General features: G+C 40.4%; 1 protein-coding gene across 3 annotated transcripts; it reads right to left on the bottom strand.

Moving 5' to 3' along the window:
- Nucleotides 1-56: 56 nt before the first annotated feature.
- taf1c (TATA-box binding protein associated factor, RNA polymerase I subunit C) lies at nt 57-14,578 on the bottom strand. 3 transcript variants are annotated; one of them, XM_088281088.1, is made up of 15 exons: nt 14,136-14,578; nt 13,617-13,728; nt 12,875-12,924; nt 12,707-12,802; nt 9,902-9,969; nt 9,569-9,816; nt 9,282-9,413; nt 9,094-9,211; nt 8,920-8,991; nt 8,660-8,795; nt 8,235-8,363; nt 7,396-7,585; nt 7,158-7,295; nt 5,666-7,035; nt 57-1,374 (listed from the first exon to the last, which is right to left on the bottom strand). In XM_088281088.1, the coding sequence occupies exons 1-15, from the start codon at nt 14,250-14,252 to the stop codon at nt 1,213-1,215; spliced, it is 3,138 nt and encodes a 1,045-aa protein (XP_088137214.1). In that variant the 5' UTR covers nt 14,253-14,578; the 3' UTR covers nt 57-1,212. The 3 variants fall into 3 exon arrangements, with proteins under 3 accessions (XP_088137214.1, XP_088137216.1, XP_088137215.1); XM_088281090.1 differs by lacking the exons at nt 12,875-12,924; nt 13,617-13,728; nt 14,136-14,578 and adding an exon at nt 12,102-12,224 and having other exon boundaries at nt 12,707-12,800; XM_088281089.1 differs by lacking the exons at nt 12,875-12,924; nt 13,617-13,728; nt 14,136-14,578 and adding an exon at nt 12,107-12,224 and having other exon boundaries at nt 12,707-12,800.
- Nucleotides 14,579-14,789: the final 211 nt, after the last annotated feature.

Raw genomic sequence — 14,789 nt, 5'->3', positions numbered from 1 at the left:
ATTGACAAGAAGAAAAAAAAAAACTTCAGTTACTACACTTCCAGAGCAGGAACAGCCACATTAGATAGTTGTGCTTTATTTCTAGTAGTTAATTTGTGTCACCATTCTGTCACACTGCCACCACAGGCCTGCTACACAAGGTACACTGACAAGTAAAAACCTTAAAATATTGCAAACATTCACACATCACCAAGTGTGTTGTTTTACTTCAAGCCATGGGGCGAGTTACAGTGTGCTATTACTGGATGTGTGATGGAGGAGTAAGGCACACAAAAGTGAAGGTGAGGCGTGTAACGGAAATGCTGGACAAAGTGCGCAGCAGAGGTAATCAAAGACCTTTGCACATATTCTAACCACAGAATTCATTTTAGTGACACTACTGTCCATCAGGCCAACGCAATCCACAGCTGCAACACAAGTCAGATCAGTTTCTACTTTACTGATTTGTGTAAACAGAAATTATACCAAGAAACAGTTTACAGCCCTAACTAGAGTGAGGTGAAAAAATTACGGCAATGTTACGTTAGTACTGAGAATGAACATGAAGTCGCTCCCACCATCTGACTTAACTGAGGTTGCAACCTTGGCATTGTACGGTAAGCCCAAAAAAGTCAAGCTGCCCTCCCATGAGATGAGAGGTTACACAGAAAGCTAAGTCACTCTGAACTTCTGATGAATTGCCAGAACTTGCTGAATAAACGGTTTTTTGAAATAGGTTGAACAGACACGTTGCTCTTTACAGTGTGTGTTTAAGACATTTCATAAAATGGAAACAGCAAAATCCATAATTATTTTCATCACTCGAAAGGCCATATTTTCACACTGCATGTACATGTGCTCACACCGAATAAAAAAAAATGTCACTTGGTCCTACCAAACCCAGGACGTCTTCTGCCTTGTGATGGTCTCCCGAGAAGATGGATACATTTTCCAGATAAGATCCAACTTTTTTTTTTAAATTAAAAATCATAATTAATCCATTTCCCCACATCTCGAGTTCACCAAGTAGTAAAAATGACACGTGGAAAGAGCAGAGACATTCCGTCCATGAAGTCAAATGTTGGGTTCCTTTGAGGGTGGAGGTCTGAGGTCAATTGAAGCCATGATTGATGAAATAACTTGATTTGATAAATACAATATTAAAAAAGTTAAAAAAACAAAAAAAGTTCATCCAAAAATGTCAAGACTGCATTTTGAACATGGCGCAACGGATCAAAATCCCATCCGAGCCTTCTTTTTCTTTGGCTGTGACGACTGTGACCATGGCCGCCCAAGTGAACTTTGGGAAAGGGGCAGAGACTGGGACAAGTGGGCCAAGGGCCGAAGTGAGTGCTGCTCCGCATCGAAGTAGTTGTCGTGTTGAGATGGAACATCCTGCATGCACAAAAAGAATGATTAGAATGTGCAGCATGTTCAGCTTTCACTTTGTCCAAAAAAATGCAACAGCTTTTCAGGTGAGGCCGATACACGTTTTCTAGCTCTCAATGAAGGAGTGTCAAGACAGTTTGAGTCTTTTCTGGAAGGTTTCGAGTCAATCTTCCCGCTACATCACTTGCGGAATTTCCTTTCAGTATTGTTGTTGCTCTGGTTAGCATTACAAGAAAGGTACTTCACTACTTACGGTGATTAAACATGGTTCTCAAAGCTTATCCCGCGCTAGTATCAAACTCAATTTAACAGTTGAAAAAGCTATTAATGACACAGAGAATGTTTTCATATACTAAAAAAAACCCAAAACAGTGGACCAAAAAGTGAACTTAGAGAAACAGGACTCAATTCTGTATTGTTTGTATTTTTTTTAAGTTAATTTGAATGAGGCCTGAATTTTTCTTCTGGTGCATTTCAGCTCCAATGTTGGTTTAGTACTCCCTATTGAGGGGCGGTACGGGGGTGGCCCTTCACTTTGTGATGTAAAAAAGTCGTTTCTTGGCTTGGGAGGGCTTGGTGCTTCGGAGAGCAGGAATGCTCCAAGATATGGGAATGGAGGGAAACACCACTTTGGGGGGTGGAATATGCATTTTGCTAAAAGCTCAAAAACTCAGCGTAATATTTATTTTTAAAGAATTCTAAATTAGTTCTATGAGTTGTGTTTTGGAATTAAATTCTCTAATGGAGAGTGACTGTTTTACCTTTTGTCATAAGTGAAAGGACCTTCTTAAAAATTATCTTCTATTGGTTGAATCGAAATTGTATTGGTATCGGTGAATCCTCGTACTAGTACAGAAATTTTGTATGAATAAAGTGATCTAAAAAAAATAAAGAAGCAACAAAGCAACAATTTGGGGAGGGGAATAAAAAAAAAATCTGAATTCTGTATTTTAAGGAGGTAACAATCTTATAGGGTCCATTTTTTCCGGAAAAATCCCAAGCTTTAAACAGAGGGAATCCCTTGTGGACAATTTAAATAGGCACTCTCGGCCGTCCCACAGCTCCACGGACTGGTGCCACATTTTGGTGGTCAATCGGACTTGTGTTTCGGTTAGGAAATGTTTGTTTTCACGTCAACTTCCTTGTTTGTAATTCAGGTTGTTCTTGATTGGCTACATTCTGTTTTCTGAAACAATTTACGAAATCATGACTCAGAAATCATAAGATTTTGGGCCACAAATATTTGACACGTTTAAAGGGGAAGTCAAGTCAAAAATAAAATGTTTGATGCAGCTCCACTAGTCTAAACACAGCATTCCAGGGATGTAAAGATTCATTGAAAATCAATTTGATAGCAAGATAAACAGCTCAAAATATGCATCAATATAAAAAAAAGTTAAAGAATCGATTCACACGTCATGTTAACCAGCGTCGTTCTCACCTGTCTGTGTTGGAAACAAACTCCCTACGCACAATTACTTAATACGACATGAAACGCCTTTCGTAACAGCATAGCGGTGATCAACAAGCATTTAAAAAAGATAGCATGTAGCGGCTGATGCCCAATTTAATTTGCGACGGAGTGTCGGGTCTGAAAGCTAGCTGGAGTTAGCATGCACAGGCTACCGTGTGTGTCTGATGGAACCCTATATGCCAGAGGTATTCAATTAAAAGTCAAAGAGGTCCACAACTGAAATTTCTTCCAATTAAAAGGTCCGAACCAAAGTCCAACTTCCCTTAATGTCTAGCCGATGTTCACATTTTTGTATAGTTTCAATATTTAGTCATTTTCAACAGAGCGTACTTATATACTAAATATTTAGCAATGTTCCCATTAAACACCTTTGCCAGTCAAACAAATATAAGGCGTTTATCTCACATTCAAGAAAATGTGGCTCCAGGAATTTAAGGGCGCCACTTCCAGAAAAAAAAACTGTAAAATATCTCCTGCAGAAATATATGAAGTGCTAAGCATTGAGTTATCAGCCTAAAGAAAAAACGGAAAGCCTAATTATCCAAACAAGTCGATATCTTCAGTACACGATCAATACAAATGGCTGTCCTCATGAAAAAGTAATTTTTTTAACGTCTCTTAATGAGAAAAATTAGTTTGTGATTGCCCTGCCAGTGACTTAATTCTGGGTTGCAACGGAATCAGGGCCATTGGAATTTGGTTGATTTTTTCACACATCTGGGCTTTGTGTTTCCCTTTAAATAATGTTTGTGCAACCCCATTTAAGCACTCCTTCACAACTTTCCATCACTGAATGTTTTAGTTTATTTTTAGTGAACATTCGTTTGCATGCCGCTGGGCTGTAAACGAAAATGTAAAAATCTGTTATACTGCACTCGAAGTTCGATGTTTTTGCGTGCGCTCACCTCAAACTTCAGCGGATAACGTTGCACTAAAGGGCGGTGCTTTGTTTCGTAGTGGCGCTTCGCAATGTTGCGACGGTTTCGGAGCATATGATGCACACTGGTTTTAAATCGGCTGCAGCCAGAAGGAAACTAAATTTCTCCGTCCATTCATTTAAAACAACACGCATCGACCTTGCTAACTTTTTTAACAAGGCATACTGTCAGATGCACTCTCTTCCGGTCTGCTGCGCAATTGGCAGTGGATCGTAAACAAAAGATTTGATTGGCTCAAATCAGTGACGCCTTTTCCGTATTAACTAGAATTGCAGCGCCAACGTTTGCGAATGCGCCCTAAAAAAACATCATCATAGATTGGTCATGGGTCCGGATCCGGACCGAAATCCGCCATTTAGTGATGCCCTGTTGTGGTCCGCTAACATATTGTAGTGTCTACTGTGGATTGTGGCAGCATTAGTCAGGGAACTAGCGTGTATTAAAGACCAAACCACAGTTTTTATATACTCGTGATTGACAATGTTTATGTACTTATGACTCGTGACTGGATGACATCGAAACAGCAAGAGCACAGGTGCTAAGTTCATGAACTCGGAATTCTCACAATCCAAAGTACAACATGACGCATTTGCCATATACGGCAATATCCAACAATAAAACCTAACCTATGTTGGTCGTTAAAATATACAAATTTACAGTGCTAAAAAATATTTAAGAAAAAATGGGTTATACGATTCTGATCTCTCTCTGAAACTACCTATGAATACTAAGAGAAATATTGGTAAACATATTTCATTTTGCTTGAATAACAATCAGTTTTTTTTTAATGCGGAAGGGACTGAAATCATGGGAATAAAATTGGGTAAATGCACTGTGCCAAAGAAAACTAAAATCATCACTTAAATAGATTTTTAATTTAGTTTTTATTAGTGCTGTTAAATGACAATTTTTTAAACTAATTATTCACAAAACAATTCCATGATTAATCGGATTAATCACATTTTTCAACTACTATTTTTTTGCAAAGCTTGTAACAGATATTTACTCGAATAATATCTTGGAATTGATGGAAAAAAAAAAATCACCAAAATATGAAGTATATTTGATTCAAAGACTGTTCCAATAGCGTTCATTCTTGAATACGATCTAAATGGAGACATCTTTACAGGCATTTTACTCTGAAACATTTCTCGAAACTGCCCACAAGCACCACACTCCACCAGTGTTGGTTTGCAAGGCCCGGTGGTAACTTGAACAGGGTGTTTTGTACTGAGACGTGCTCAAGACAGCTAATATGGCACAATATTTGCAAAGTATGCAAATTATTTTTTAAGTAAACCAGACTGAGTTAACCGAGTAAAAATATTTAACTGAGTTAAAAAAATTTGGATTAATCAACTGAGTTATCGCTTTAATTTTGACAGCCCTAGTTTTTATTTAACCTGAATACAAAAAGTTTTGTTTCGCTTCTCTAGTATGCATATGACAGAAAGAGAAAGAGAAAGAAAACAACCGTGATGCATGTCATAAAACTGGGAAATAACATTGCTCAGCAAAACACATCTGATACCACATCAACACGCACAACCCATTTTTTTTTCCTCGATTTCTTTTTTAGCAGTTAATTATTATATTCTAAGGACCAAGGTAGATTATGTTTTATTGTTGGGTGTTGCCATTTCATGGCTTGTGGCATATGCATCATTTTGTACCGTCGGTGGTGAGATTTCTGAGTTCGAAAACAGGTGGATGCTACTGCTTAACTCATATGCTACACTGTTTCGACTAGTGGACCAGCAAAAAAAATAAATAAAAAACAAAACAAAACAAAACAAACAAAAAAAAAAAGATCAATAAATAAATTTGGGATTGACTTCCCCTTTAAGTGTCCAGTTTAAAACAGCAATGTGAAAAATACGGTTACCTGGGACCCAAACAAAGAGCTGAGGTAGTCCTCTGCAGGGCGTTTGCTTTTCCTCTTACTGCATGACATGGAGTCAAGTTGGACGCTCTTTGACGGTGTAAGGATTGGCGAAGGAAGCGCGGACTTGTTAAGCACAGTGGTGGGTGTCTTTGCTCTTGGCGCCTCACTCTCTATTGTGCCCTCAGACTGCGATAACCCCGTCTCCACCCTTTCTGTATCTGACACTGCCCCTTGGCTTGCTGCGGAGGACCATCCGGTAAAGTCGGAGAAATCATCCAGCTCTGACTGGTAGTTGATTGATGAAGTGAAGCTTTCAGAAAGCGCCAGTCGCCGCCCAGATCGGATCCTTGCCTCCCGTTGCCTCTTCCTTTTCCTTCTCAGAGTATCCAACTTTACTTCTCTATTCAGCCCCAGCTGGTCTTCCAAACATGCTCTCCACTTCTCCTCGCCTTGCCAGGCCACGGTCAAGCGGTGACTGAGATCGTCGGCCCACGCTCCCGTGTCCACCTGGTCTGGAAATGGCACCACATCCGAAGGCTCTGAAGAGGCGGCGCTTCTCCCCAGCAGGCAACGGTTGGACATGCAAGTACTCAACTGACATCTCATACTTGTCACGTGGGCATCTTCAGACAGTTCTCTCATTTTGTCACTGGTCAGGCTGAAGAGGCCACTGGTATTGACTGTGACTTGGGATGAGTGTGGCTTCTTTTTGTGGCTGTTGCGCATCAGTTTTTGTAGCCACAGTTTCCACGTGGCGTGAGCATCCTCGCTCAACTTTGCTGGAGTTTCCCGGACAGGTAGCTTAGCATGAGTCAAGTTGATGTGTGTATCCTGATCGCTGCTTGGCTGCTCTGGATCTTTGGCTGGACTGCTAGGATTTTCATTTTCTCCATCAGTACTCCACCCTTGTTTGTGCGCTGGATCGTCACCGACGACTAGCTGGAGGTTCGACCTTTTCAGGTGTCGTCGTCTATTCCCTCGTGTGGCTGAATCCTCAGAATCTGTGTCAGAGTTATCAACTTGGAGTTTTTTTTCCTGTGTTTCAACCAAAAATTCGAATAACCCTACACCCTGAGTTGGCCCGATTACGTCTTCATCGCTGAATGTCTCAGGGACCATCACCTGCGAATGTGGTAGTGAGGGTTTTTCAGATTCTCTTCCTGTTTCAGTATTATTTTCCAGTATTGTTGGGGGAGATTTTTTCGACTTTTTTTCAGGTAGGGCATCATCCTCGGTGGCCGGTTGTAAGGAGGTGTCCAGGGGCTCATGTTCAAGCATCTGGTAGAAAATATCGCCAGCCTCAGTCAGCTGTAGCACACAGATGCAATCATTGCTTCCATCCCTTGCAGTCTTTTGGATACACGTTAGACCTAAAAAATGTGTAGAAATAAAAAAGAAAATTAAGATTTGTTACAAATTGTTGATTATTCTTACAGGCTCGTGAATGGCATTTAATCATTAGACAAATACAGTCCCTCAGATCTATTCACACCTGCAGATGGTGATGACAGTCTGTTAATTGCAGTGTCCATGCGATGCGGGATCTGGACAGGAAGGTGTTTGAGGCTATCGCAAGGCCGAAGCAGTGCCTGCGGAGGACCCAATCCGACGCATGCTTCTCGTCTGCCACCTGAAAATGTGAACATGTGTAGATTGTTGAGCAGATCAGGGACTGGCCTCAAAATGACTGGAACAAACCCCCCTTCCACTACCAAGGAATAATTACAAACCTGAATACTGCAGCTGTGTGATTTGCTGGGAGCTCTGGGAACCCAGTAAAACATTAGTAGCCCGAGCTTTGCTCCGTGATGACGGTACACCAGGAAGAACATGACAGAACAATGGCGGGGATTGCATCATGTGATCCATCTTCAGCACTGGCAAGCAGGGAAATCGTTCATCCATAATGTAGGCCGAGTACTAAGAGTGAAATGGAACGACATGTAGCCTTAAGAAATTCAATGTAAATTGATCAAATAAAAATAAATACATAAATCCAATATTGCATGTACATTGGAATTGGGCAGGCTGCAGTGCAAATGCGGGCTCTCAAATTACGTAAATTGGTGAAAAGTTGTGGTTGTAAGGAGACAAAGACCCAACAATGACACAAAGGTATGATGAGGGTCCATAAAAGGAGCATGGCTGGTCACAAACCAATTTGCCTAAGATAGTAAAATTTGAGTAAATTAGCCAGCAGCTAATGTTGATTAAATAAATCTCTGCAGTTAGCATCTCTCACGCGGTGGTGTCATGGACGTATGCTTTTTTTTGGGGGGGGGGGGGGGGTGGTTTTCATAAGTGCCGGAGGGTTGAGGCCGGAAAGCTACAGAGATCGCAGCAGGAGGGCGGGGGACCAAACGACAAAAAAGGGTCAAGTGCCCAGCTTTGAAAATGAGTTTGTGCAGGAACAATCAACACGAAGGACACACCATATTTTTGAGATTAGAAATATCATGCTGAAAAAACAGCACCTCAAAGAGTTAAACCAATTGCTCTCCCAAAATAAGTATGAACTAAATGAATCCAAACATTTTAAATTTTGAAGTGGCTTAAATCATCAATGTACCTGAGTGGTGACAAGATGGTGAAAAGGGTGAACATCTGGCAGATATTTTGAAAGGATAAGCCTCTCTCCACTTCTGCACTCTGCAGTGCCGCTGATGCGAAACAGTGTGTGATTAGAGGCAGGACTCGCCTGGAGAAAGATAAAACAGGATCATTTAAAGTGCGGCGCGACAAATCACCCCGTTGCATAGCCACTTCATTCTTGCTCTTCCAACACGCGTAATACTAAAATCCGACAATGTACAAATACTGCCAATAGTTTCTGCTATTCAGAAAGAATGAAAGGACTGAAACAATGTACAGCGTAGGAAATTAAGAATTGCAGAACTCACAAGAGAGCTGAATATAAAGTAAACTCTTTCAAATACCTCTTCCATTTAAATAATAGTATGCTAACTGTTACCTACGTGTGTTGCTTAATCTTACCCTGACGTCACAGAGTTCTGCACCGGTCCTGTCAGCGTAGAGCATCACCCGAGGATGAGCGGAGAACTCACACCATCGCCATGACGACTTAGCATTAAAGTAAAGATTGCTGTTATCTTCCCAAACCTTTTGGATCCTGACACAGTGTGAGAAACATTTAGAACATCTAATCCGAAATTTCGACAGACTTTTTTTGCCTAAACTTGAACACTAGCTAACAGCTTTCTCTTAAAGGAGAAATTCACAGAAAATGCTCTTACCCTTTGCCAACGGTCCACAGGTTTACTGTTCCACTTTCACTTGCCACCAAAATGTCACCTAAAATGTGAGGACTGAGTACATAGAATACGTTTTTCTTTTTAGTTTTTTTTTTTTTTAAACAGAGATATTCTGTCACCCCCTGCAGGGTGCATTCCACTCTGGTAACAACTTACCTGACACTAACACAAGTGGCAACTTCTTTGGTGTTAACAACTTGCAGCAAACGCGGTTTTTCTCTCTTGCTAAATCTCCAAACGCCACAGAAACGATCTGACCGCACACAAACACAACCTACAGACAGAAAGGTGTCAAAATGTGCTTCAGGGATCTTCTGTGGACTGAAATTGTTTCTCTGCCGTACCAATGTTGAACAAGAATGCTGAGCTGATCTGCCTGATGGGGCCTTTCAGTTGGAAGCTGAATGGTTTGCTTTTGCTGGAGTTCAAAAAGAAACACTTGTCCCGGTGGTACTCCCACTCCACCTTGTGGAAGTCTGAGGTACTGCTATAAGAAACGTCACCGTCACAGTTTCAGCAAGGAAGGTGCATGAGGAACATTAAAACAAAAGAACTTAAAACAAATCTGGTGAGTTGAAATCTGTCAAAGTGCCATTAAATTGAATTAAGCCATCATTCAGCTGAAGGATACTGAGGCGGTCCATTCCCGGGTTACCAGGATAGATGAGGCAGCCATGTTGAGAGTCGCCACTTTGTGAAAAGGGGATTAAATTGAGTGCGCCCCCTGTGGCTCCTTCAGAGAACATCTGGCGGTCTCGCTGCTCCGTCAGTTCCTCATACAACAGAGAACCAAGGAGCTCTGGCGGCACATTTTGCACGACATCTGACAGCAAAACACTGCATGCCTGAAGTGATCTGGAGGAATATGACTGGTGACATCTGAGAAGCGACAAGAATCGTCATAAAACATCTGTCCGACATTCACGTGTTTGCATTTGAAATCTCTGTGCCGTGTGATGCTTACATTGGCAAATTCAACATGTCAAGGAACCGTTTTATCTTCCATGTGCTAACTGCATCTCTGCGTTGACACTGTAATTCACACAACAACCACATTGGCAACAACAAATCACCTAAATTAGACAAAAAGAGTCAGACCATGTACAGCACGCAAAATAAATGGCAACAACCTATTTGTGTAAGGTTTTTAAACGGTTCTTGGTGAACACAACATTTTCACAAATTGGATGAGTTGTGGTTGAAAATTTCAGCTCCAACTTCCGTGTCGGAATCAGTGTTGTTTTTGACAGGCATTTTAGATTTTGTCTTAGTCTTTTGGACCAAAATGCTAATTGGTTTTCGTCACATTTAGTCATTCCTATTTGTGATAGTTTTAGTCGACGAAAACTTAAAAAGGTTTGAGTCTAGTTTTAGTCAATTAACCCCCCCCCCAAAAAAAAAAAAAGTTTGTGCCTAGTTTTCGTCAATTTTGTTGACGAAAACTCAAAAAGGTATGAGTTTAGTTAAAAAGGCATACAAGGTTTCCAGCCAACACCAAATACTTTCTGATCGACTACTAAGGATTATGCATTACAAACAGATAAAGTGGTAACAGTGGAATCAATGCTCATTTCTCCAAACTAAACCGAGAAGCACTGCATTTTATTTGGCAACTGTTGTGGCTTTATTTCACTTAAAGCAACATAAAATAAAAATGTTTTAACAGACTTGTAGTAGACTTGTTGTAATACAGTACCACAAGTACAAACGCTATCTAACATCTTCTTTTCTAGTAACAACTGTTATCACAACCAAGTAGCCTACCGAGCGTCCCTGTCGACAAGAAAAGCGTGTCAATGTGTGTGAGCCAAGACAAATAACCGCAGACGTTTTGTTTTTTTTAATGACCGCAGACATGTTTGAGTTTTGTTGTTCCCGTGCGTACGCCCCGTGTGCTGTGAGAGGACCCAAATGAGGATAGGTAGCACCAGTATTGCCATTTCTTTGAAAGTCAGATTACATGTGCAATAGGAAGGGATGTCATAAAGTTGGAACGTCTGACGGGCCACAAGCTAACAATGTCATCCTGTCGCATCACCAAAAATGTATGTACGTCACGTCATGTTTTCGTCAAAGAGCCACGTTTAGCTCGTCGTCGTCTCGTTATCGTCATGAAAAAAGGGCGCTAACGAAATAGTTTCATCATTCCTGACAAAAACAACACAGGTTGGAATCAACACCAAATGAACTGGAATTACAAGAATGACATTCTTTGTGTTTGCTTTATAGGACGGCTTTCCATTGCAACATTTTGGGAATCCTGACATCAAGTAACATGCAAAACATTGGAGGGGGCGGGGTCAAGAATGTATCCGCTGCCTCTGGAGCACTGGAATGTGTAGTTAACAATGAGAAAAGTTGTTTTGCGCAAATGAGTGACAGAGAAAGGTGAAGTTAAATCAATGCATCATAAAGGCACTTCGGACAATTCAAATACATGAAGCCTTTTTGTTATTCCTTACATTTCTGAATAAATTGGTCAGAAAATGTAGTATGATCACATAAACCACAAGAATAAACAGAGTCTGCTTAAAACAAATACAATACAAACAGTTACTGGTAACAGAGATCGTTATATTTTCTAGATCATGGGTCTTCAATCCTGTTCCTTGAGGTCCGCTGTCCTGCCTGTTTTCTCTCTACCTGCTACAACACACCTGATTCAAATTGTTCAGGATCGTCACCTATCTTCCGCAGACCTTGCTGATTATCCGATCATTTGAATCAGATGTGTTGCAGCAGGGAGAGATGGAGAACAGGGCAGCGGACCTTGAGGAACAGGAGTGATGACCCCGGTTATGGAGCATAACGTAAACAAACATTCACAGGTCAGATTGGAAAACCTAAGTGAAACCTTGAATGTATGAACTGGTTGATGGTCCTTTGAATGTCTGTAAAAAAATAAAAAATAAAAATAAATAAATAATAAAAAAAGACATCAATAAATCAACCAGATTTTCCCGTAGTTGCAGATCAGACGAGACAACGATCCGGATACATTTTCTGTTTACCTAATTGAGCAGTCTGTGCTGAGCAGTTGCAGTCATTTTTACAAGACACCTTCCAATAAAAGCAAGAGTGCTGAATTTACCATGGACTGGTGAAAATGAGGAATTTTGTAAACCTTTCCGGCTCAATGACACGTTAGGATATAAAGTTCTGACCTCACCCCAGATGAAAGACTGTGGCATGACCTCACAGCAGACATCCCAGGAATCGGCTGAACTGTAACAGTTTTGTGCAGATTTATGCTCCAAAATTCAGCCTGATCCTTGTGAAAGTCTGATCTGCAACAACAGGTAACGTTTGGTTAACGTTACTGCTGCCAAAGAAGGCTCAACCAAGTCACAAAGTCAAAGAGTTTTGTAACTTTTTCCTCCCTGTGCTGTCAATGTTTACCTGTTCTCTTCAAGAAAAATATGAAAAAACAATTGTGTGCAATTTATCTAAGCAAACTCATATGTTTTTTCTTATGATTTAGATTTTATGATCAACTTGTGCAGAACTTTAAGACATTCCATGGGGTTTGTGTACTTTGTCCTCACACTTTTTATGCTTCCAATTTTTTAAGACTTTGCGTTAGTATTCCCTTTTCTGTGCCAGTGCATAAAGCGTGGTGCAGAAAGAACTAGTGGGGAACGTTTATGGGCAAAAAAATAAATAAAAATGGGGATTGACCCAAGAAAATAGATTTAATGGTAGTTAATGTAGTCAGTAATGAATATTTGTTACCTGAACATATGTATTCTTTAAATAAAGCAAAAGCTACCTTTTTCATTCCATGTTTAAAGTAGAAATTGTCCCCGAGAAGTTCACTTATGCACCCAAAGGCGTCCTGGCAATGATCAAAGTAGAAGTTCTGCATCTGGCGCACACAAATTAAGAACAATTAGAAAACATTCCTGAACAAACAAGCTCGATCTAAGATCACACTCACGTGCTCTGTGAAGTCGAGTGGATCAAGAGGAGTGGAAGACCTCATGAAAGCTAAACATTGGCAAGAAAATAAATAAATAAAAAAAATTAACATCATGCGACAACAAATCATTTGGCACTAAAATGGGAAATTTCTGATTTAATTTCAGAAAGTGTGAAAAAGGGTCTTTCGTGTGGCGTATCACTCGGTTCCAAATTTTGTTTCTCTCTCATTTCCAAATATAGTCTGTGAATGCCACCTGGCATAATTTTGAACTGATGACAGAATTCCTCCCAATTCTTTAAGCACTGTTCCAAAAACGAACAGCAGTGTTTAAATACCTTTTATAGGTTTTAAAGAACAGAAAAAAAATGAATTTATATTTGTTGAACTCAAATGCTATTTGAGTCAGAAACATCTTAACAGGCCAAGTTAGATTTTACCACCGGCCCTCTCACTTGAAAGCAGCTTCGAAAATTCTTGCATCTGTTGAGCTGTATATGTGGAGGAATGTAAGTGTGTATATACGTGGGTATTTTAGTATATACTGTGTATATTTACAGAGGTTTGTTTACCAAATGTTTGCCGCTTATGTTATCCATTAACGTCTACATTACGCCTTCGTATGAGTGTGACCTATATCTTTGCAGCTGTAGCACAACAAATTTCCCCATTTGTTGATTAATAAAGGCCATATTGATCTTTAACAAAGGGGTACCAACAATATTGTCACGTGGGTAAATACCAGATGTCAGTCACTCACCGTTTTTTGGTTTGAAGAGTGGAATTGGAGCTGGTTCTCTGAGACGCCATATCTCCCCTTTCACCTGATGTCTGGATGTGAAGGTCCAGTTGTTTGGAGGTCCAGATCCGCCCTGAAACGACATTTTTTTCGATAGACGTGGCTAGTAAGGAGAAGTGACCTATACACATGCCTCGTTACAGTCCAATTAGTTTTCTGCCATCTGCGCTTGAGTGTTTACTTTTCTGACAAGTTTTTAACTTTTAAAACGGAGTTCAAGCAGGACTTCTACTTTTACCAGACTCTTCTTCATACAATGACAGCAGTTCAATTTCTACTTACTACTTCAATCTGACGTTAATGTCACATTTTGCACCGCCCTTCACGTGGAGCCGACAAAGGTAATACATATACTGTATTAGACACGTCACGTGTTTCTTGGAAAGACGTGGTAATTATCGCTGGAAATCAATCTAACATCGTTTTAATTCAATTCGATCTCGATAGAATGAGCATAAGTCGCTTAATATATTCACACACCCGAGGTTGAACCCGATCGTAGTTGCCCCAAATTCCAGCACAAGGTTTGTGCGAGCAGTCTGGTGGTCCATTATTGTAAAAGGAGGGGAAAAGCTGCTGTGGGAAGTGGTAATCCATTTTCTTGGCATTAGTCGATTTGCAAGATGTCTCGAGTATGAATAGTGACAGGTCCCTTGTCAGACAACAAGTCTGAACATGTTGCGGGATCAGATTCGGCTAACGCTAGCACGTTGTAGTTGCAGTCCAGGCTTCTTCTTTCTTGATCGAGTCAGCACAACAACGAGTCATTCAATTAGACATAATATATATAAAAAAATAAAAAGTTTCGCGATACGTCAAAGTTGCAGCATGTTAAACAATAAGCCCGACATACACGTTTGGATGGTCACCACGTGTGTGAGTAGCATGGTTAAGTTTGCAATCTTTGAAAAGCGTATGTACTTCCGCTTTCAAAGTGACAGTTTGCGTTGTGCTAACCGGAAGTCAATGTTTTTGGCTGCCTCAATAAGAGCGTGAACATTATAACCCAAGTGTTGAGACTGTTACGCAACCGTGACAAATCATTTCACCGGATTGTTGCAGAGGTTATCATTTGAGAACATAAACAGTTGCAGAAATTTATGGAATATTGCTGTGGTATATTGCTATTATGTC

This window comes from Idiotropiscis lumnitzeri, chromosome 18, assembly GCF_059441095.1.
Source record: "Idiotropiscis lumnitzeri isolate Australia: NSW breed Sydney's pygmy pipehorse chromosome 18, RoL_Ilum_1.0, whole genome shotgun sequence".
In the NCBI taxonomy this organism is placed as follows: domain Eukaryota; kingdom Metazoa; phylum Chordata; class Actinopteri; order Syngnathiformes; family Syngnathidae; genus Idiotropiscis; species Idiotropiscis lumnitzeri.
This window is presented reverse-complemented; position numbering and strand designations above follow the sequence as displayed.